The sequence below is a fragment of the Macaca fascicularis genome, chromosome 17, assembly GCF_037993035.2.
Source record: "Macaca fascicularis isolate 582-1 chromosome 17, T2T-MFA8v1.1".
NCBI lineage: Eukaryota > Metazoa > Chordata > Mammalia > Primates > Cercopithecidae > Macaca > Macaca fascicularis.
The window spans coordinates 93604590-93627131 of NC_088391.1; the positions used below are offsets into that span (position 1 = coordinate 93604590).

The 22542-nt window shown below is 43.4% G+C and overlaps 2 protein-coding genes across 43 annotated transcripts in view; one reads left to right on the forward strand and one right to left on the reverse strand.

Annotated features, from left to right (window-relative positions):
• Nucleotides 1–1486: 1486 nt before the first annotated feature.
• On the reverse strand, nt 1487–16354 carry POGLUT2 (protein O-glucosyltransferase 2). Of its 3 annotated transcripts, XM_005586204.4 has the most exons (10): nt 15827–16354; nt 13980–14185; nt 10800–11005; nt 10533–10610; nt 8450–8622; nt 8094–8331; nt 6220–6429; nt 5044–5133; nt 3443–3550; nt 1487–1718 (listed from the first exon to the last, which is right to left on the reverse strand). In XM_005586204.4, exons 1-10 carry the CDS (start codon nt 16006–16008, stop codon nt 1701–1703), a joined length of 1509 nt encoding a protein of 502 aa, XP_005586261.1. In that variant the 5' UTR covers nt 16009–16354; the 3' UTR covers nt 1487–1700. The 3 variants fall into 3 exon arrangements, with proteins under 3 accessions (XP_005586261.1, XP_065389545.1, XP_005586262.1); XM_065533473.1 differs by lacking the exon at nt 5044–5133; XM_005586205.5 differs by lacking the exons at nt 1487–1718; nt 3443–3550 and adding an exon at nt 4007–4672.
• Nucleotides 16355–16456: 102 nt separating this feature from the next.
• The window catches only part of BIVM (basic, immunoglobulin-like variable motif containing), a 40151-nt gene continuing 34065 nt past the window's right edge, over nt 16457–22542 (forward strand). For 2 of the 40 annotated variants that reach the window (XM_065533459.1, XM_074021358.1), the window contains exons 1-4: nt 17695–18084; nt 18789–19145; nt 20138–20257; nt 22140–22321. In XM_065533459.1, the coding sequence (XP_065389531.1) occupies nt 22293–22321 (29 nt within the window). In that variant the 5' untranslated portion in view covers nt 17695–18084; nt 18789–19145; nt 20138–20257; nt 22140–22292. Of the gene's footprint in view, nt 18085–18788; nt 19146–20137; nt 20258–22139; nt 22473–22542 lie in introns of all 40 variants that reach the window. The other 38 variants (XM_065533463.1, XM_074021357.1, XM_065533470.1 and 35 more) reach the window with 24 other exon arrangements.

Below are 22542 nucleotides of genomic sequence, written 5' to 3' on the forward strand. Positions count from 1 at the left end.
TCATGCTGTTCTTGTGATAGTGAGTGAGTTCTCACAAGATCCGATGGTTTTATAAGGGGCTTTTCCCCCTTGGCTTGGCGCTTCTCCTTGCCACCATGTGAGGAAAGACTTGTGTGCTTCCCCTCCCACCATGATTGCAAGTTTCCTCAGGTCTTGTCAGCCCTGTGGAACTGTGAGTCAATTAAACCTCTTTTCTTTATAAATTACCCAGTCTCAGGTATATCTTTATTAGCAGCGAGAGAACGGATTAATACAGGTGGTCAAGCAAAGAATCTTTGTCAGTGATTACATGGATGTTTTCATATAATTAAATTGCAGATATATGTTTAAATTGCAGATATACATTTTATATTCTTCTGTATGTCTATTTCAAGATTCAAAATATTTTAGAAAAAATTATTTGACTGGAAGATGAATGGAAGAGAGAATATTAGGTAAAGGAATCTGTAAAATATGATATATGGTTCAGTGTTCAGATTTTTAGTTCTTTTTAAGTTCTTTTAACTGCATTTCAAAGTGATTTTCATTCATTCATTTACTCATTGTGTTAAGGCCATTTTTTTGTTGCTACAAAGAAATATCTGAGGCTGGGTAATTTATAAAGAAAAGATATTTATTTTGGTTCATGATTCTGCAGGCTGTATAGGAAGTATAGTGCCAGCATCTACTTCTGGAGAGGGCTTCAGGAAACTTCCAATCATGGTGGAAGGCAAAGGGGAGCCAGGGTATCATGTGGCAAGAGAGGGAGTAACACAGAGAGAGGGAGAGGTGCCACACCTTTTAAAACCACCAGATTATGTGAATTCACAGTGAGAACTCACTTGTTACTGCAAGGATGGTGTCGGGCCATTCATGAGGGATCCACCCCTAAGATACGAACACCTCCCACCAGGCCCCACCTCCACCACTCAGAATTACATTTCAACATGAGATTTGGAAGGGACAAACATCAAAACTATATCACCCATTAGATATTTATTCAGTCTTTCTAGTTGCTGTCACTCTATTAGACGTTAGGACTATCCAGAAGAAAGGCCTGGTCTCTGAACTCATGGCACTTAAAATCCAGTAAGGGTAAAATATGTACTGAAGGATGTCTAAGCTGGATGAAGAAGAGAGGGCCAAGACATTCCAGGACAAAGGAAAGGCATGGGCCAGGAAGGTAAGGACACAGGCATCGACAGAACTGGGAGAGGACTCGTTCTTCCAGAGGACTGGATTGACATTAGAAAGTGCTGAGAGATTTGACTAAAGACGCAGGTAGAGGCCATATGATGATTGGCCTTGTATGAACTATTAGCTAGAATTAAGTTTGGCTGAATACCCACAATAATATGGGCTTAAAAGGAGACAGGGGTTCATTGCTTTGTCATCTAAAACCAGTCTGGGCAGGTGGTCTGGGCTGCTGTGCATCAAGGACCCAGATTCCCTCTGTTTTTACTGCTCCCTGTTCCAAACACAGCTAATAATTAGCACAACATAGGCCTTTAAAATAAAGGTGGTTTTATTATAAAATTCTAAAAATGTACTTTAAAGTACAGTCATGGGAATACTGCATAATAAGTAGAAATGTGTCTTCATACTGCAAACAATCACACAGATATTATATTGTCCATGGAATTAATACTTTAAAAAATTCTTCTTTTTAGTTAAGAAGAGTCTTCAGAGCACCATTATTTTAATAGAAGTTATTTTGCATATCAGAGTTCATCTTTGGTCTGCAATTAAGAAGCAAAATATTTAGAGCTATCAAGAAGTCTTACACAAGTGAAGAAGACTTACACTCATTTGTTAATTATTTTCCTGTAAAGATGAGAGGGAGCCAAGCTGACGCTAGAGGCTTTTAGGGCTTGGGACTATTTCCAGAGGCCCAGAGTCAGCTAAGGGTAAAATCACATTGTGTTCCATAGCCTACTGATAAGGAACCCAAACATCCACGGGCTGTACTACTGTAAAGGCCTTGTGTTATGAACAGTAGTGGTGAAAGGTTAGGATAGACAATGAGCGAAACAATAAACAAAGCTACCATTCTGGCCCCTAACTTCTACTAATCAGTGGAAGATACTGGCTGGGTACCTCCTCTCAATCACGTAGATGAAGATAAACAATTGAGCAGAGGTGGAGCAAGGAAGCTGCCTAGTCTCACTTAGAGCCCAAGTGAGAAGTGTTCTGATACCTAATCACAGATTGGTGAGGGGGAACCTTTCCATTTGGCAATTCTTGTTTTGTCATTGGTTTTAACTGATTTTTACGGACCTGGAACACTGATAGAGTTAACAATGATGATGAACTACCTTTGAGGGCCAGTTGGTTAGTGGTAAATGAGTTCTACAAAAAACAAAGACAAAAATAAAACAACCAAAATTCTGATTTGTAGCATGTGCTGATTGTCATGGTGTAAATACTCTTATCAGGCTGATTCCAACCTACCAAAAATTTAACCAGTATGCAAAATTCCCGAATATTTATCAACAGGTGAGCTCATATACGCTGGTTCTGTCACATCACTGGGGCCGGCCTCACCTTAATTCCTTTTATACCCCCTTGAGAGGTAGACATAATAATTGCCAAATCTGCCTTCTTGTCTTTGGTTATAATACCACAATTTTGAACTTATCCATTCAGAAACATAATTATGTTGCTTAAAATGTCAAGTCAGCATATGTTACACACACACATACACAAACACACAAACACACATATACACTCTATTTTATGCAATTTACATTCCTTCAAACAGAAATCATAATCAAAGCAACAGTCCCCTGCCACACTATGTCTTTATATACAAACACACACAATCACAATCTGATGATGAGAGATTGGTTTTTGCTTTGCTTAATCCAGCTAGATGATTTTGAGCACAATTCCTTTTTGGGCTCAGTTTTGTTAACCATAAAATGAAGGCATTTACTGGATGACTTCTAAGGTCCTTTTTACCTTAAAAGTCCAGATGTGAACCTGACTTTCATTTTTATCAATGAGATCCTTAAGTAGTGGTATCAACAGAGATGACTTTCAAATGAAGAATTGGAAAACATCAATAATCGTGGTTACATATTTTTCCTTCTCTAAACTGGGATGATGAACTTTGCCAAACTTATCTCATGAGGAGATGAGGGCATCAGATGATACACATGAAAATATTTTTCAGACTGTAAGCATCCATTCAACTAGGGTGTAAGCTGGATCCTCACATTATAAAAGGCTTCCCTCCACTTTGCCAGGGAGCTACCATGTCTTCTCAATTATCTGCATTGTAGCATCCTTTCTTGAGCACTGCTGTCTTCTATACCTATCTCTCTGGCAGACTGAATTGCTTGGAGACCTCGAGAGGAACTCAAATATTTGCTGCCTGATTGAATGACTATAGGAATAAATCCATGTTTGGATCAATGTTAGTTTTTATTCTGACACTGGTCATAAGCTCAGTTCTGGTTACCTTTTTCCTGTGGCAAGTACAAGGGAAGAGGTCATCCTCAGTCTGTGGTTGTACCCTTTTCATGCCCTCTCGGATTTGGGGCTCACTCACTTGTAAATTGGCATATTCCTGTTTAAGCAACAACATAAAAGCATTCTTTATACAACACTTTAGATCCACCCAATGAGACAGGCTAGAATAGATGAAGACTATGATTCGTTTAACTTATGTGTGTCAAACTGTGATCTGCGCAGTCCGTCATATATACTAGTTCTGAACACGAACAGCAGAGCATCTGAGAGGATGAACACTGGCTGCCTATTCCTAACAGACATCTCTTTATTCTATCCTACATTTCCATGACTTTTTTTTTTTAACCATCTTCTGCCTTATGGTAAAAACAATTTTGCACACAATCTTCCCTAGACTGAGAATGTGAAGACACAGACTTCTGCTTTCCTTATCATGGCTTGCACAAGCCTCCATCATCATCTTCATTTATCATGTGCTTACTCTGAGTACGGCACTGTGCTAAGTACCTATGCTAAATGAATGAACATTGCCCCATGGATGCTTAGAAATTCACATGGTAAATCCCCCGAGTTTATTCATTTTACATGGTTTATCCTACACTTCCCTCCATCAACGGAAGGTTACAAAATGGGAAGGAGCCAGTACAGGCCAGAAATATACCAACTTTGATCTGTAGCAGAGCCTCAGATACGGGGCTCAGTATCTGCAACTGTGAGATAAAAATCTTACTCTAGATCTAGTACTATTATTAGCCAAGAACTTGTTTACTACCTTTTTTTTTTTTTTTTTTTTTGAGACAGAATCTCACTCTTGTCACCCAGGCTGGAGTGCAGTGGTGTGATCTTGGCTCACTGCAACTTTCACCTCCTGGTTCAAGTGATTCTCCTGCCTCAGCCTCCCAAGTAGCTGGGGTTACAGGTGTGTGCCACCATGCCTGGCTAATTTTTGTATTTTTAGTAGAGACGAAGCTTCTCCATGTTGGTCAGGCTGGTTTCAAACTCCTGACATCAGGTGATCCGTCCGCCTCGGCCTCCCAAAGTGCTGGGATTATAGGTGTGAGCCACTGCACCCGGCCTACTACCACATTTTAAAAAGAGTCCTTTAAATGGTCAGATATGCTTGATTACAATCTCTAAATGCTCGGGTCCATGGAAATAATTTCCAAGGGAAGTCATGGCTCATATGGAGTCAGCACAAGAGGCCCAAACACACTTGGCACTGTTTAGACAAAGATACGGTGAGGCAGCAGCAATGTAACACAAAGAGAACATACAAATCTATGCACCATAACTGTGTAGGATCAGAGGCCAATTTCTTAGTTAAACATCACATAGTTCTAATATTAATACTTTTCACTTAATATTGTAACATTTTCCATTAGCTAATCTTTGGTTTTCAACTATTTTTATGATTACTTAATATTTGCCTCTCATTTTCATCCACATAAGTATATATATATACTTCTGATACATACATATATATGTATCTCCCTAGAGTAACACATGTTTAGAAATTGTTAAGTAAAATATTATTTGTTTTTAACATGTCTACTTATAAGTTATGTGATAATTTTCTTGGAAAATACTGACCTGGAAAAGTTTGAAATAATAACAGAATATGTCATCGCCCATGAGATTATTTCTTGCAAATTCTTGTCCTGCTTTTGCTATCTTTTTGGCCTACAGGAAGAACAATGATAAAGTCCTGTAATAGAATCCATTTTTCCCATGCAGGCATCTGCAAACTGCTCTTCAGAGTATGTATACATTGAGGCAATTGTGGGAAATAATATCTTTGGGGGTAGTCTCATGTCGTAAAACAGAACACTTAACAGAGTATGTTTGTTTAAATCGGAGGGAGGTTTCTAAGACTTGAAAGTTTGAGAAGTCATGTTGGACATTCTAGAATTAAGCCTCTCTTGGAGAGACAAGGTGTACACCAAGCAAACTAATGATGACTTTGTAAACGCAAGATGAAGCTTAGCACACTGCCTTCACAAATTTCAGCAAACAATTAGCTTAAAGTTTATTGCATTCCATCCCTCTTTATTTATCTATTTATGGCTGTATCTACTTCTGAATCAATCCCTCATTTTAACCTGTAGCCAGTTAGTGACTCCTGCCAGACTGGCCATCTTATAATTTTCACATTGCTAGTGGAGGTAATGCTTGTGGCTCAGAGCAACCCTACTGAAAGAGAAAGTGTAATCAAGGCCACAGTTCAACTTTTTGTTGTTGTTGTTGTTGTTTTTTGAGACAGAGTTTTACTCTTGTTGCCCAGGCTGGAGTGCAATGGTGTGGTCTCAGCTCACTGCAACCTCCGCCTCCCACCCAGGTTCAAGTAATTCTCCTGCCTCAGCCTCCCCAGTAGCTAGGACTACAGACACCCATCACTACGCCTGGCTTATTTTTGTATTTTTAGTAGAGACGGGGTTTTACCATGTTAGCCAGGCTGGTCTCGAACTCCTGACCTCAGGTGATCTGCCTGCCTCAGCCTTCTAAAGTGCTGGGATTACAGGCATGAGCCACCGCAACCCGGTTAGTTTTTTGTTTCACATGCAGAGTGGAGAGTTAATGTAAGATGCAGTGCTCGCTGTGTTCAGCCCAGAGGAACTGCCGTGCCATCCATGAGCAGGCAGCTTCCCATTTTCAGGCCAAAGTCTATTACGTGAACATCCTGGATGCTCTCCAGGTACAACACATTTCAAAGGGACCCATGATATTGGGAAACAAGTGGAAATAAGCCTTCAAGGAGACTAACCTTACCTCTTCATCATGATCTTTTGCCCATTTAAGTTTTTCTAGCAGATCGCTCAGGTTGCTCTTAACTGGAATGTAGTGTTTCCAGGGCTGCAGCTCATTATAAAAATGTTCATAGTAGATGGAGTCCTGCTTCAGGACAACACTGTCACCAACTAGCAAATATGGCAGGCGGTAAGCTGCCACAGTGCCATCAATATTTATTTGATACTTATGCTGCAAAACAATGGTAAAGTCTAAGAACCTCCATTAAATTTCCTTTTCTCCACTCTATTTTCCTTCCCAACCCACAGATAAACCTTTGCAATACTCAGACACAATTTGGTCAGCTTCCATGCTCTGCCTTTGCCATTTAGTAAGGGTCATTATATAACAGGTTGATCTAGAGCTAAATGCTTGATGTGCTCCTAAATTTTACAAAGGAGGATACAAATCTAGTGTTGAAGCAGCCAATAAAATCATACTGTTGTCCTAAGGCTGCAACATAAGGAAGGATAGATTCATTTGTGAGTTTTTGTAATTCTCCTACTACTTTATTGATTGCAAACGTGCCCCTCATGATGGCACATTCTGAGCCATGTTAACCATATTATTTATGTATTTATTTTGAGACAGAGTCTCGCTCTGTCACTCAGGCTGGAGTGTAGTGGCGTGATCTCAGCTCATTGCAACTTCCACCTCCCGGGTTCAAGTGATTCTTGTGCCTCAGCATCCCAAGTCGCTGGGATTATAGGCATGCACCACCACACCCAGCTAATTTTTGTATTTTTAGTAGAGATGGGGTTTCACCATGTTGGCCAGGCTGGTCTCAAACCCTGGACCTCAGGTGATCCGCCCGCCTCAGCCCCCCAAAGTGCTGGGATTACAGGCATGAGCCATCACGCCTGGCTAACCATGTTTTTTAAACACCCAGACATATGTCTTAAAGAAATTAGCAAGCTGTGGAGCAAGAACACCTATGAATAAAAATATTCATAGAACTGTAGTAATCTTTCATCTTTAGTTGCAGAAAATTCAACAGGCAGGAATAAAGCCAAAGCAGGATGCAGCATCCCTCCACTGAGGAAGGATGACTAGTGTCCTTGCACTTTGGTTATAATCATTTCTTTCAAAAATCTTTGGGATATGCATATAGAAAAATACGGACAATTCAACTTCTAACATTCTTTAGGTCAACCTGCCTCAACACAACCTGTCAAAAGAAATCCTGGTCATCTACAGGGCAGACAGAACTCCTTAATCACTTGTCTTCCCACATACAGAAGACAGATGACGACCTTTTCCCCACCTCTCTCTCTACCACGGGGGACTTCAGAAACAGCTCCACGGTCTAAAGAGCAGGGTGCTGCCCACTGCCTTAAAAAGGGAGTTGTTAGAAAAAGGACTACTCCCCAGGAAACACGGGGAATCCACATTCTAGACACAGAAAGCAAACCCTAATTCCCAGGCAGAACATTTGGATAGGTTTCAAGTCATTCCCCACTACAAGACCTGATAAGAAACAAATAGTTTCTATCTTCCTTATTCTGTGGTGATAACATGGCTCTGGGGAAAGTATTTGTAAAATGACTTACATGTAAGTATTATTAAAAACATATTTGGAGGTGACATGTGCTTATCTCAAGGGTTAGCTGGAAAAAAATTACAGCTCTATCCAGGCTCCAAACTCTCTTGATGCACATTTAATGTCAAGACTAGGTAGTGAGGGCAGATCCTGGTTGCCAAAACAGTCCCCAGCACCGCTATGCCTCGATATTCACTCAATTTTGTGCGAACTTCTCCCACCTCTTGTAATTTGCAGGCCTCAATTTCCCTTCCCAAAGCACTATGTACAAATACATTAGAAAAACAAAAAAGATTAGCCACTGATTAAGTCATACCTTGAAGAAATCAAAAAATGAAATGTGTTTCACAATGGGACCATACAGGCTTTCATCGTGTTTAAAGAAGAAAAAGTTGGTGAAAGCAGCGTCTATGAGTTCCGGGTGTTTTCTACTGAGTTTAACCAGCTCGAGTCTCTCTTTGCGGCTGTCTCGCCCTCTCCAGACGGCAGTGGAATTTTTGCTTTCCCAGGGAGGACCCGTGTTAGCTTGCACGGACATCATATCCAGACTTACCCTAGAAAACAAAGTGCAACAGATTTTCCTCCCAAATCATCATGTCACAAAGGTTGTTGAAAAGAACTCACCAAAGAAAGAAAACCAAGGCTCTGGGCCAACCCTGACTTCTCTCTCACCGGCCCATGGTTTCCAGAACAGAATCAGTCAAGTCGTAGGTAGGCATCACGATATCCTTGGAATCTGTGGAGCCACACCAGGAAAAGATTGGATGGATGTTTGCATTGGATTTCTTTTTTTCCAAAGGCCAGTCTCCCAAATTAACAAAGAACTCCATATCTGGCATCTTCACCTAGAAAAAACAAAACAAGAAGCTTATTCACATTTCCTGCATTGGATAATACATTGTATTTATCAATTTAAATTTGAAATTGCATTAATGAAAGGCCAATGTTACATGTTTTAGGTAATGATAATTACCTTGGTTTGAATAGTGGGCAATTTTTCAGAATATGGTCACATGTATAAGCATTCTACGCTCCCTACGAAAGGGATGAAATGGCAAAAGTAATCTCTGTTCTAATACTGCGAACAGCCTCTAAGATGATCAAAGAGAAGGAGAATTATTGGAAAATAATTTAAAAATTAGCACTTGGGACTCTAACCCTAGTTTCTTGCTAGTGAGCCAATGGTTCCATTTTAAAAAACATACACCAGGTAGGTGGTGGGACCAGGATTTGAACTCAGGAAGCCCAACACCAACAGCAACATAGTAAGTTTCAAGCTATGCTTCCTTCCTTTACTGGCAAATGGCATAAATAGTAAAGAGGATCTGTTTTATCTAGTCACAGAAAATGTTTAGAGTATTTACAAAACAACAGATATATATTTTTAAGGCCAGACCAGCACTGATCAGTCTGAGAAGCATCTTGAGAAACTGAAGTCCTGAAGAACATTCTCATTTTCCCATAGATTGACACAGAGGAGCAAGAGAAGTATGACAGTACTCCGATGTCTTAGTTTAAAGGAAGTTTAATATTGATGCTATATAACTACCTACATTCAGAATTAACAGACTGTACTGTAAGTGCTTTGAAATCTCGAAAAGAAAGGCATTATGATTTTCCATGAGTAGTTTAATCAAGAAATACATGCAAATTATTGAATAAATAAATATTATAATGGATTATAAATAAATACACATTTGGTAAAAATGTCGGTAGAGTCTTTCACATCCACTATTTTGACATTACTTTCAAACCATTCCACTAGAACCCGACAAAAGCCCATTATTCCAAGGAATGGGATTCAGTACAAGGCAAGTCATCTTTGGACTCAAAGTTAGTTTAGTACCAAAATAATTTTATGATAAGGCATTTTTCTTTCCTCTATAAAATATTGTGTCCCTGCAAAAGATATGCTGAAGTCTTAAACCCCAGTGTCTCAGACTGACCTTATTTGGAAATAGGGTTGTTGCAGATATTAGTTAGGATGAGGTCATACTGGAGTAGGCTGGGCCATTAATCCACTATGCTGTGTCCTTATAAGAAGAAGAGACCCAGAGCCATGAGGGGAGAAGCCCACGTGATGACAGAGGCAGAGATGGGAGGATGCAGCTGCAATCCAGGGAACACCAAAGATGGAGGGTCACTGCCAGGAGCCAGGACGGGGCAGGAAAGAAAAGGATCATCTCAGAGGGAACTGGCCCTCCTGACACTTTAGTCTTTTTTTTTTTGAGACGGGATCTCACTCTGTCACCCAGGCCTTGGGAGTGCAGTGGTGTGATCTCAGCTCATGCAGCCTCGACCTCCTAGGTTCAAGCAATCCTCCTGCCTCAGCTCCCCATTAGCTGAAACTACTACAGGCTAATTTTTGTATTTTTTTGTAGAGACAGGGTTTCCCATGTTGCCCAGCCCGGTCTCGAGCTCCTGGGCTCAAGCGATTCACCCGCTTCGGCCTCCTAAAGTGCTAGGATTACAGGAGTGAGCCATGGCACCTGGCTGACACTTTGATTTTGGACATCTGGCCTCCATAACTGCGAGAGAATATATTTCTTTTAAGTCTTTCAGTTTGTAGCACTTTGTTACGGCAGTCCTAGGAAACAAACGCAGATACTGAAATAACAGAAAGCTTCACAACAGTATTATCCTGAGGCTCCAGAAGAGAATACGCTGATAGTGTTAGAATTTGTATTTTGAAAAATTATCCTGTAAAATCTGGGCTTAAATGATCTATTACAGCTAAGAGAAAACATGTACTTACCTTTCTAGTCAAAGAAAGTAGTATGGCATCCATGAAAATTCTAAAACCTACATGTTCACCGTGAGTCTTGATATAAACCTAAAAGAGAATTTACCATTTATTATGTTAGTCTAAAAACACTGGCAGATTTCACTGAGGAAAAGCTTGTCACAATGCTCATTCGAATAATGTTTATAACATGATTTAGCTAATTGTAGCCAAATGTTCAAAACAAGCAAAAAAAAAAATCACTAAAACAAACAAGCAAACCTGAATCGCGTGTTGTACCTTGTTATCCTTTAAGGTGTAGTGACACAGGCTCTGCCTCTGTCCAAATCTTTTTGGGATTTCTACTGCAATCTTTTCTGGATCCACAGTAGGGAAATGTGCCAAATCTCTCTGAATCTGAGCAATGGTTTCAGGGCAGTTCATCTCCTGTAGCCAGGCTGCACTATCTTGCAACGGACAGTCGCAATTCTCATGGTAAACCGGCCCTATTTACATAAGAATAACAAAGCACAACAGTGACAATTTCACTCAGCATTTGAAACTTGTAATAAGTATCTATAATGTGGCTTCATGAGTTTTGCCTAGTTACATAGGAAGAGCATTTTCATTGAAAACACATTTTAAGAGCATTACAGGCCAGCGAGGTGGGCTCATGTCTGTAATCCCAACACTTTGGGAGGCTAAGGCAGGAGGACAGCCTGAGCCCAGGAGTTCGGGACCAGCCTGGGCAACACAGGGAGACCCTGTCTCTACAAAAAATAAAAAATTAGCTGGGTGTGGTGGCATGCACCTGTGGTTTCAGCTACTTGGGAGGTTGAGGTGGGAGGATCACTTGAGCCCAGGAGGTTGAAGCTGCAGTGAGCCATGTTTGTACCACTGTACCCTGGGCAAGACAGTGAGACCCTGTTTCAAAGAAAAGAAAAAAGTAATACATTTTTACTATATTGGGGCATTGCAAGTCAGTCAGTCTTCTCCTCCGACAGCTCTTCACAGTGAAGTTTTGTGATATATTCATAATAAGGTCTACTTTGCATGAGTTCAAAAGAAAGCAAATAGAGGCCGGGTGCAGTGGCTCACGTCTGTAATACCAGCACTTTGGGAGGCCGAGGTGTGTGGATGACTTGAGGTCAGGAGTTTGAGACCAGCCTGGCCAACATGTTGAAACCCCATCTCTACTAAAAATACAGAAAAGTTTAGCTGGGTATGGTGGTGTGTGCCTGAAATCTCAGCTACTCGGGAGGTTGAGGCATGACAACAGCTTGAACCTGGGAGGTGAATGTTGCAGTGAGTGGAGATTGCGCCACTGCACTGCAGCCTGGGTGACAGAGCAAGACTCTGTTTCAAAAAACAAAAGAAAGCCAACAGATACTTAGTTTATGTCTATGGTATATATTACAGCTCATTATTCCTTATGTTTTGTAGACTGAAGAATAACCAAATACTAGTAAAAGGGTATCAGAGGGGCATACCTATTTTAATGAAAGACAAAAGTGATATGATTTAATATTTTGATGGTCTGTTATACAAACAGGTTCTTAAAGTGTCTAAGGTACTTTTCTCAATAAGTAAATCATCAATAACAACGAAAATAAACAAGGAACTGCCATTCTGTTTTTGTTGTTGTTGTTGTTTTTTAGGAATTATTAAGAAGCAAAAGTAGGCTGGGTGCCCTGGCTCACGCTTGTAATCCTAGCACGTTGGGAGGCCGAGGCGGGCGGATCATGAGCTCAGGAGATCGAGACCATACTGGCCAACACAGTGAAACCCCGCCTCTAATAAAAATACAAAAATTAGCTAAGTGGTGTGGTGCGTGCCTGTGGTCCCAGCTATTTGGGAGGCTGAGGCAGGAGAATAGCTTGAACCCAGGAGGCAGAGCTTACAGTGAGCCAAGATTGCACCACTGCACTCCAGGCTGGTGACAGAGCGAGACACTGTCTCAAAACAAAAAACAAAAAACAAAAAACAGAAGCAAAAGTAGCTGGGTACAGTGGCTCACGCCTGTAATCCTAGTACTTTGGGAGACCGAGGTGGGCAGATCACTTGAGCTCTAGGGTTTGGGACCGGCCTGAGCAGCATGGCAAAACCCTGTTTCTACAAAAAATACAAAAATTAGTGGGGCATGGTGGTGAGTGCCTCTAGTCCCAGCTACTCATGCGGCTGAGGTGGGAGGATTGCTTGAATCCAGGAGGTCAAGGCTGCAGTAAGCAGTGATTGCACCACTGCACTCCAGCCTGGGCAACAGAGTGAGTCCCTGTCTCAACAACAACAGCAACAAAAAGAAGCAAAAGTAATTCTCAAAACAGTCCACTTCACTAATTTTATAACAAGTTAATTACAATCTGCATTGAGGTTTTACTGTTATTCCTTTTTATAATTGTCAGATCCCACCTAACCCAGGCAGTGGCTGACAATGGAATATCTTTTTAAGGTTTAGTGGGTGATACTATACCAGGCGGTACTGGCGGAATGTAGGAAAGGAGCCTAGACACTCTTAAAAAGTGTTTACCTTTTCTTACTTCTCTGCAGAGTTTACAAAAATTAAAAAAAAAAAGTTTACTTTTCTTGCAGTTGTTAAGGGGGGCAAGATTTCTGCCCTTGTATATACACTGCTTCCCTACTGTTTTGTGGTACTGTCGCCTGTAAGAGGGAAGGAGATGGCTCTAGGTAACAAAACTGTATTCTCATCCTATATAAGAAACATCAGAATAGCCAGGCACAGTGGCTCATGCCTGTAATCCCAGCACTTTGGGAGGCCGAGGCAGGCAGATCATGAGGTCAAGAGATCGAGACCATTCTGGCCAACATGGTGAAATCCTGTCTCTACTAAAAATACAAAAATTAGCTGGGCATGGTGGTGCGTGCCTGTAGTCCCAGCTACTTGAGAGGCTGAGGCAGGATAATCACTTGAACAAAGAAGGCGGAGCTTGCAGTGAGCCAAGATTGCGCCATTGCACTACAGCCTGGCGACAGAGCAAGACTCCGTCTCAAAAAAAACAACAAAAAAAGAGAATTTCTCTGGGAAAATGGCATTGGAACAATACAAAAAACAACCACCAGTGCCCGCCTTCTCTTTCAAGCTATCTCCCTTTCTGAAGTGATCTACCAAATTTCAGTAACATTTATCAGTTACTTAAGTCATATATTTCCAATTAAGAAAGTATCATATATGATGATGCACACAGCTTGATTATTCTTGCTAATGTATGTCTTCACAGAGTAAATTCTCTACTAATATGTTCCTTGCTCTTAAGCAAATCAGAATTTCCGTTCAAATCTTGTCTTTTACCAGGACTCATAACTTAGCTTTCAAGTAGAAAGCCTTTATTTTTTTTCTTTCAGTAAATAAAAAAAAAGTCTATATATATATATATATATATCATGCCAAGTTGTTTTTGTTGATGCAATAACATATATTATTTTATTCGAATACTGCTGGTATAAAATTATATTCCAAATTACCTTTTAAAATATATGGGGATTTGGCCACATGCTGACCTTGGAATTTAACTTCCACCTTCAGATTTTTGTAGCTTGCATACATTCTGTATCTTACTATGAAGGACCCATCTTTTCGGTCTAAAACCTGGACTCCTACTCTAGTGAATTGCTCCTCTGGTGCTGAGACTTTCACCTGGAAGACCTTTTCGCCTGGAGAAGATGTGAATCTGTGATGAAAAGGCGATGGGGAAAATAAACAGATTATTTTAATGAACAAACACACAAAGATTATGCTCTTCAGTCTGGAAAGTTGATTATTCTCCTCCACATTCTTCCTCTAACATATTATTGCCTCTTTTTATCTTACGCTTTTAGTACCAGAATGAATATGATGGATCAAAGATTTAAAAAAAATGAGGATGACAGTGGCCAAGATAACATGAAACAGTTTCATTAAACAATCACAATGGAATATGTTAAGACTACTAGTCTATATAAGCATAGAACATACTCATGCATTCCATATAGAAAAATATTCTTACCAACTTATTTATTTCATGCCATCACATCTGGATATTTGTGATCAAACGGTGGTCCCAAAGATAATGATCTTATTTTGAAAAATCTCTGCCAATGAATCTTTACAATATCAGTATTATAAATCACGCTCAGGCCTGGCACTGTGGCCCATGCCTACTATCCCAGCACTTTGGGAGTCCAAGGCGGGAAGACTGCTTGAGGCCAGGAGTTCGAGATTAGCCTGGGCAACAAGGTGAGATCCTGTCTCTACAAATAATAATAATAATGATAATAATAATAAAATAAATAGCCAGGCGAGGTGGCACGCGCCTGTAGTCCCAGCTACTAGGGAGGCTGAGGTGGGAGGGTAGCTTCAGCCTGGGAGGTTGAGGATACAGTGAGCTGTGATTGCACCACTGCACTCCAGACTGGGCTAGGAAGTGAAACCCTGTCTTAAAAAAAGAAATCACGCTCAGCCATGGGCAAAAGCAAAGTAGTAGGTAGTGTATCATCTTTTGCCAAATAACAAAATTTACAAACTGTCTTTCACTTGACAATCTTTTATTCCAGTATTTTTTTCTGTACGAAATACACATGGTCAGCATCCACCAATAATAAAGACAATCATTTCAGAAGTATATGAATCATAAAAATAAGTTTTAAGTATGATGTTAAAGTATTAAATTCATTGGAACAAAATATTTGTTACAATCATATAGGAGATTAATACTTCGATACTTTCCTTCTGAACTCTAAAGTTTCAAATAGTACTTCATTTTTTTCAGTTTCAAAACATGCTTACCTGCAGATGTCTCCTTGAAAATTGAGAGCCGCACCAGAGAAAGATGAAGCCCATCAAGTCTCTAACAGCTAGGTTTAAATCCCTTATAACAGCTTATGCGAAAAGTAGTTAGAAACAGTATTTCCAGCAAAGTGGAGGGACTTTGTCTTGCCCTGATAATGTGGGAATCCGAATCAAAATTGCTAGGAGATTATTTTATATGTTATATACAATACATTATATTGCATATATTAAAATTCGGAACAATTTCTACAGCTACAGAGAAAAATTGGTACCCGAATATCCTGGAATTTAAACTGCTGTGGAGAAACGAGTTCTTGGAAAGATCAAAATTGCTAGGAGATTATTTTATATGTTATATACAACACATTATATTGCATATATTATAATTCGGAACAATTTCTACAGCTACAGAGAAAAATTGGTACCCAAATATCCTGGAATTTAAACTGTTGTGGGGAAACGAGTTCTTGGAAAGAAAAAACTTAAAGGGAGAAACAGATTTAACCGCCATCCAAAATAGGTAAGGAGCCGTTTCTCGACTTACTTATTCCCTGATGTATCCACTGCCTGAATATAGAAATAGCGGGCGGGAAGGACGACGTCTGCTTTTAGCCCGGGTCCCCATATTTCGCTCTTCTCCGGGCTCAGCTGCTTTTCTCCGCCGGTCTCGGCGAGTGCTGGAAGCGTCGCCAGAAAGAAGCAATAAAGTAGCAAAATGCTAAACATTTACAAGACGGACACTCGAAATGATCCACGGATAAATGAAGAAGTGTAAGAGGTGGACAGAAGCAGCCGAGGCTTCGGCAGGGGCACGCCGGCCGATCGCAGCAGCCAACGCGACTGCAAAGGGTGCCGCCCGGCGTGCAGGGCAGGCGCGCGGGTCTCCGCGGCCCCAGGACAATCAAAGCCCGTGCCCCGCTGCGCCCAGGTGAGGGTCCCCTGCCGTTCTGCTGTTCCGGCCGAGAACCGCGCTGTTCCTCTCTTTCAGGACAATGATGAACTTGAGTTGCTCCTGCCACTGGAGCATCTTTTGGGAGCGAATCCGTCTCAGGTTCCAGCCAAGGTGTAGGGCGAGGGGATTGGCCCGTGCGTCGAGCCAGACTCAGTAAGGCCTTCTCCAAGTGGATGGCGGGGTGGACACGCGTCCCGACGCCCCGGGCTCCCTGGGATATGTAGTTCGCGACAGGACGAGAGGAAATACTGCCAGGTTTTTACCACCTCTCGCCCATTTATTTACTTTTCCGTCACCACTTTCGGGGGACAGATAAACACCACAGATGCCCATCAAAGGGGCGCACGGGTCTGGAGGCGCAGCTCAGGTTTTTGCGTTGGTCACCCTGCCCTCCGCACGTGCAGAGAGCAGGCATAAAGCACCTTGAAAGGAAGGTGCTGTCAATGCTATCCGACGACCTGTCGTCGGGCACCGCAGTCCAGAGCGCTGTCCTCGCGCGCTCCGATGGGACGAGGGACGCCGGCCCCAGGGTAACCGGAGGCGCCTCGCGGGCCGCGCGCTGGATGCTGTGATCCAGGTCCGGAGCCGGGTTCCGCCGCGGCCGCAGCGACCCGACCCCACCGGACAGGCCAGAGGTACCCCGGGGCGGGGGGCAGGGGCCGAGGTGGCGGCCAGCTTTGCGCCCTGAGCGCCTGGCCCTCCGCTGGGCGCCTTGGCGCCGCCGGCCCGGCCTGCTGCCACTCTACGCGCAGCCATCTGGGCATTCAAAATTTTTATTTAATTCTATACCAGCCTGGGCTGCCAGGGGTCATCGCCTCTCTGGAGCCCCGTGGCGTCCAGATGGAGGCCACTGCATGGGTGCCCGCTCTCCTGGGAAGGAGTAGGGGGAAAAGCTGGGTCGCAGGGGGATGAGAAGGACCAGGGAGAGAAAGGCCTAGCCCTCTGGTGAACAAAGCTCGATTGGGAGGTGTCCATCTGGATACCGGTGACCCCTGTGCTGCCGTCGGTCTCCACGCCACGCTGGGCAGGGTCCGGGAACCAGCGCGCGGCGGCTGTCGCCTTCCCCTGCATGCCCGCACCCGGGCCCGGGCCGCCGCCAGGAGTCACGGGCGCACCGCCCCTGGTCAGCTCGGGAGTCGGACCCGGAGCCGCCTCCTCTGCCTACCTCCCTCTTGCCAGCTGCCCCGAAAACCCAGAAGGGCCGGTGGCTCCGCGCCAAGGCGGGCCTGGTCGGGCGCCAGGGCGGGGGGTTTCTTTCGTATTTTCTTTTGTGCAATTGTCATTATTAATGATATCGACTCGTTTACTCAAACACTCGAATCGGAACTCCAGCTCTTAGCCCAGATGCAGCAATTGCCCGCGGGCACCCTTTAACACCGACAGCGTCCCTGGGCCCGGGGCAAGTATGTTCGAGGCGGTCACCCCCGGGCCTCGGCGCGCTCCCCCTGGTGGAGTGCCTCGTCTTCCGGCCGGTGAGGGAAGGTGGAGGCGGGAGTAGGGGCGAGGAGGCCTCGGCGGCCCTTGGGCGGTGCGGACCGGGGACTCGCGGTCCCCGCGACTCGCGCTGAGGCGCGGGCTGGGGTGGCAGCGGGCAGGGGGCGCAGCAGCGCTCCTTCCTCTCCGCCCGCGTCTCCTCGGCGCGCACTGGTTCTGCGCGGCCGGGGCTTGGCCTGCGCGACTGTCTCCTCAGTCCTGGCGGACTCCGAGCTGGCCGAGCCACGAGCTTGTCAGAGGACGGTGGTGGGAACGCTCCCGGCCTCCCCAGGAGCGCGGGCTGGAGGCTGGCGCCAGGCGCGGAGGACTCCCGGTATCTTTTGACAGGCGGGCGCCTCGGCTCTGGGGACCCGCAGGTCTGAAGGGGAGGAAGGGGCCTGGAGGGCGCGGGAGGACACTGGGTAGGAAGGGTGGCATCAGCTCGGCTGGGGGCTGTGCGCCTCTGGTCTCGCCCTCCGGCACATATTCGACCTTTACGAGGTCACCGGAGTGCCCCTGCTCCTCAGTTGTCTTCTATACAGAATATGGATCAGGGTATTTTGTCATATGAAAAGGCTTTACTGAAGAGGGTTTTAGAGATGTTTGGTTCTCTCATAAACTTGATGCTTGAGAATATAGACAGAATATAACCAGAAAAGTCTATAACCTAGGCGATGAAGATTGGCTTTACAAGTGGACGTTTATTTTACAGAACACTTCTTTCAGTGACTTTGAACAATCGTGACTCTGGCGGTGCTTTTAACGCTTGCCATTTTATAAATTTTTGCTTTGGATACAAGCAAAACATATTTCTATTGCTTATGACGTGATTTTATGTGTAAGCTATTAGTTGAGCCTGAGGTCCTGCAGTAATTCTTAGTAGTAAATCTTTTTTTTTGTTTTTTGAGACGGAGTTTTGCTCTTATCGCCCAGGCTGGAATGCAATGGCACAATCTCAGCCCACTGCAACCTCCGCCTCTCGCGTTCAAGCGATTCTCTAGCCTTGCCTCCTGAGTAGCTGGGCCTACAGGCATGCGCCACCACGGGCGGCTAATTTTGTATTATTATTTTTTTTTTCCAGTAGAAACGGGTCTCACCATGTTGGCCAGGCTGGCCTCAAACTCCTGAACTCAGATGATCCACCCGCCTCAGCCTCCCAAAGTGCTGGGATTACAGGCATGAGCTACCGTGCCGGCTTAGTAGTAAATCTTAATATAGCAACACCTCACTTTCCTGGAAGAGGGAACCTCAATCAATCAAAATGAGGGCCTACAGGAATGCCTGACATGATGCAAACACTTAAAAGTTATCTGTTGAATGAGACGTCTACAAATGCTAGGCCCTGGGGATACAATAATCTGGAAAACCAGACTTGCAGGATGCAGACGTTGATCATATAAACAGATACGCACAGAATTAAGTGTAAAATTGCCACCTGGTAAGACCTGTGCGAGGAAGGTACTGGAGTCTCTACCCGGTGACCTGGCCTAGTTTGAGAAGCCAAGAACGTTTCCCCTAGAAAGTGACATTTCAGCTGACATTGGAAAGATGAATGGGAATTAACTAAGTAAGGGAGATAGTATTGGGAGAACCAAAAAGTAATGTGGAGCTTGGGGGGTGGGGGAAGGGAATGAGGTGGAGCTAACCAGATAAATCTAGGGACCATCAGGAGTTGGCCTTTTGTTCTAAGAGCAGAGGCTTTCAGGCAGAGGAGTTCTGTGATCATATATATGTAGCAAACTTTATTTTCTAATATCTCTGCACAGGTCAGGTTAGAAGTGTCAACTCACTGGGAATGGTTTATAAATAGAGAAACAAAAGGAGTTACAAGATGAGTCAAAACAGTGACAGCTCAGTCTATTAAGTGGAGGGACAAACTGCCTCTATATCTCAGTATTGTCTATAATGATTCTGTTATTAGTATTATCAGTAATAAATTGTGCTTAGTGTACTTTAAGAAAGCTAGAATCTGAGCAAAGTACTGAGGATGCAATAATAGAAGCCCCCTTCGCCTCTTCGGGCTCTCACTGTAGTGAGAAAATAGACGTGAGACAGTGTGGAAAGAAAGTAAACACTAGCAGTGTTTGGGTCGTGGGATTTGGGTAATTTCCATTTTCCTGTAATATATTTTGGTACTTTGCATTTTTTTGTAATGTTTTGCTTATAAAATCTATGAATATTACATTTTCAAAGAGAAATTTACATAAATATAGTTTCCAATGAGAATGTTTCATGCCCTTGGATTTTAGTGACAGTCAATATAAAATGCATCCTTATGTTGATGATCTTCATTTTTTTTTGCTAAAACTTTGACCAAAGAGATCATCTTGTTCAGTGACTATTATTTAAAAGCAAACAAACCAAAAACACAAATAAAACCAGACTGTTACTTTTTTCTCTCTTTCCTTTTTTTTTTTTTTTTTGAGACAGAGTCTTGCTTTGTTGCCCAGGCTGGAGTGCAGTGATGTGATCATAGCTCACTGTGCAGCCTGAAACTCCTGGCCTCAAGCGATTGTTTCGCCTCAGCCTCCCAAAGCACAGATATTACAGGTATGAGCCACTGTTCCTGGCCCACACTGTTACAATTTATATTAATTGAGTGCTGTGTTCTATCTTTAGCTTCCAGGAAGCTCACCCCCAACTTTTGTGCTTAAATGCAGCCATTTCCCTTTGCCTGTGTTTTTGATAAGAATATTCTCCATGGCTGGGCATGGTGGCTTGTGCCTGTAATGGCAGCAATTTGGGAGGCTGAGGTGGGAGGATTGCTTGAGGCCAAGAGGTCAAGACCAGCCTAGGCAACATGGCATGACCCAGTTTCTTTAAAAGAAAAAAAAAAGATTATTCTATATATGTTCCAAATGAGCATACTTTTACAATCCCTGCTGAGCGCAGTGGCTCATGCCTGTAATCCCAGCACTTTGGGAGGCCAAGGCCGGCAGATCACCTGAGGTCAGGAGTTCCAGACCAGCCTGGCCAACATGGTGAAATCCCATCTCTACTAAAAATACAAAAATTAGCCAGGCATGGTGGCACCTGCCTGTAATTCCAGCTACTCCAGAGACTGAGGCAGGAGAATCTCTTAAACCTAGGAGGCAGAGGTTGCAGTGAGCTGAGATCCCGCTATTGCACTACAGCCTGGGCAACAGGGCGAGATTCCATCTCAAAAAAATCAAATCAAATCAAATCAGATCCTTACACTGTCACACAGAGAGATGGTCCCACAGGCAAAATTCCATTCAGTGTGAGGAAGGAAGCTCTGGGAAAGTGGAAGCCAAGTCTGAGATGAGGATATAAAAGGGGCGGTGCCTGGAACATTTCTGTCTCCCCACCAAACTCACTCCAATAACCTTTGCCTATTGCTTCTCGCCCAGACCACATGCTCTTTCATTCCTCACCTCCCACAGCCCACCCCCACGACCCCAATACCACAAATACCTACCTCTCTGTCCACCACACTGATGTAGAGAAAGGCAAGGCATGAAGATCACAGATGAGAAGTAGAAAATGCTGTTAGGACACCTGCTAAGAATCAGAGCAACTCTGTCTTCCAAAAAGATAAGAGTTTGGTCTGAACAACGCCAGGTACTGAGCTTCCCTCTGCCATTATCATTGCACCACCAGATGAATAAGGAGACAGCATCAGCACTTCCACCTGAGGACCCACTACACCTACTCCAAGATTTTTTTTACCAAAAGAAAGTGAAAGTTTTCAAAGTGAAACCACGGGAGGTTCCACCTTTTGTGGTAATGTTCCTATCCAACTGACCCTCCTACAAACAACTATAAACTCTGCAGAAATTCTTTTAAAACTGAAGGGTTTTTCTTTTTGTTTTTGTTTGAGACAGGATGGAGTGCAGGTCGCCCAGGCTGGAGTGCAGTGGTGCGATCCTGGCTCACCGCAACCTCCGCCTTCCAGGCTCAAGCAGTTCTCCTGCCTCAGCCTCCAGAGTAGCTGGGATTACAGGCACACGTCACTATCGCCTGGCTAATTTTTAAATTTTCAGTCGAGATGGGGTTTTACCATGTTGGCCAGGTTAGTCTCGAACTCCTGACCTCAAATGAGCCACCCGCCTCAGCCTCCCAAAGTGCTGGGATTACAGTCGTGAGCCACCACACCAGGCCTAAAAACTGAAAGGTTGAATAGAGAAAAAGCATGCTTTAAAAGCATTTTTTAAGTAAAGAAAATGGAATTTTGCCTAGCACATGTGGAGTCCTAATATGCAGCTCTGTTTCCTTAAATTCCATGAAAGCCATGCAATACCTTTGCTAGTTTCTCCTCACAGATCAGGATAACCGAGGGGGCTCTTGCGTGAATCATCTTCTATTTCTTGCAGCCTAACTCAGAGGCTTTTGTTGTTCAATATTTGTGTGATGGTTTTGATACTATTTTTTTGTAACCCATGACAGTTATTTTTATTTCTAATTTTTTAAGTAAGCAAATGGGCAGAGATATTAACTGGTAAAAGTTCAACTGATCACCCAGGGTGGATTGAATCTCTCGACTGATGCTCTGTTGCTGGAGCCCTGAGAAACCCACATACCCCGCCTGGGCACCTGCCTGGGGTTGTCTGCTGCGTGACCTGGGATGGTTCAAATCACCAAGGACTTCCTCTGGTATAAATCTTCAGCTTCCTTGCATGCCCTCAGTTGCTATTTAAGCTTTCTGTTTTCTTCCCTAAAGGAATCAGTTTAGACTTGAAATTCAGTTTTTCCTGAAACTGATCAGAAGTTAGTGACACCTTGATTGGATCCATTTTTCTGTCAGGTGATGAATCTTTGAAAAATTTCCTTTCTGTATTCTTTGTTGATTTAAATCTGTGGTCATTATTCATTAT

Excerpts from the sequence above, each read along its gene's own strand:
- POGLUT2 (XM_005586204.4), bottom strand. The coding sequence starts at position 16,008 with ATGTTTAGCATTTTGCTACTTTATTGCTTCTTTCTGGCGACGCTTCCA. Across the intron at positions 14,186-15,826 it reads GTGGATACATCAGGGAATAA|ATTCACATCTTCTCCAGGCG; the intron begins GTAAGTCGAGAA and ends TTTTCATCACAG. Across the intron at positions 6,430-8,093 it reads CATTTTTTGATTTCTTCAAG|CATAAGTATCAAATAAATAT; the intron begins GTATGACTTAAT and ends ATTGTTTTGCAG.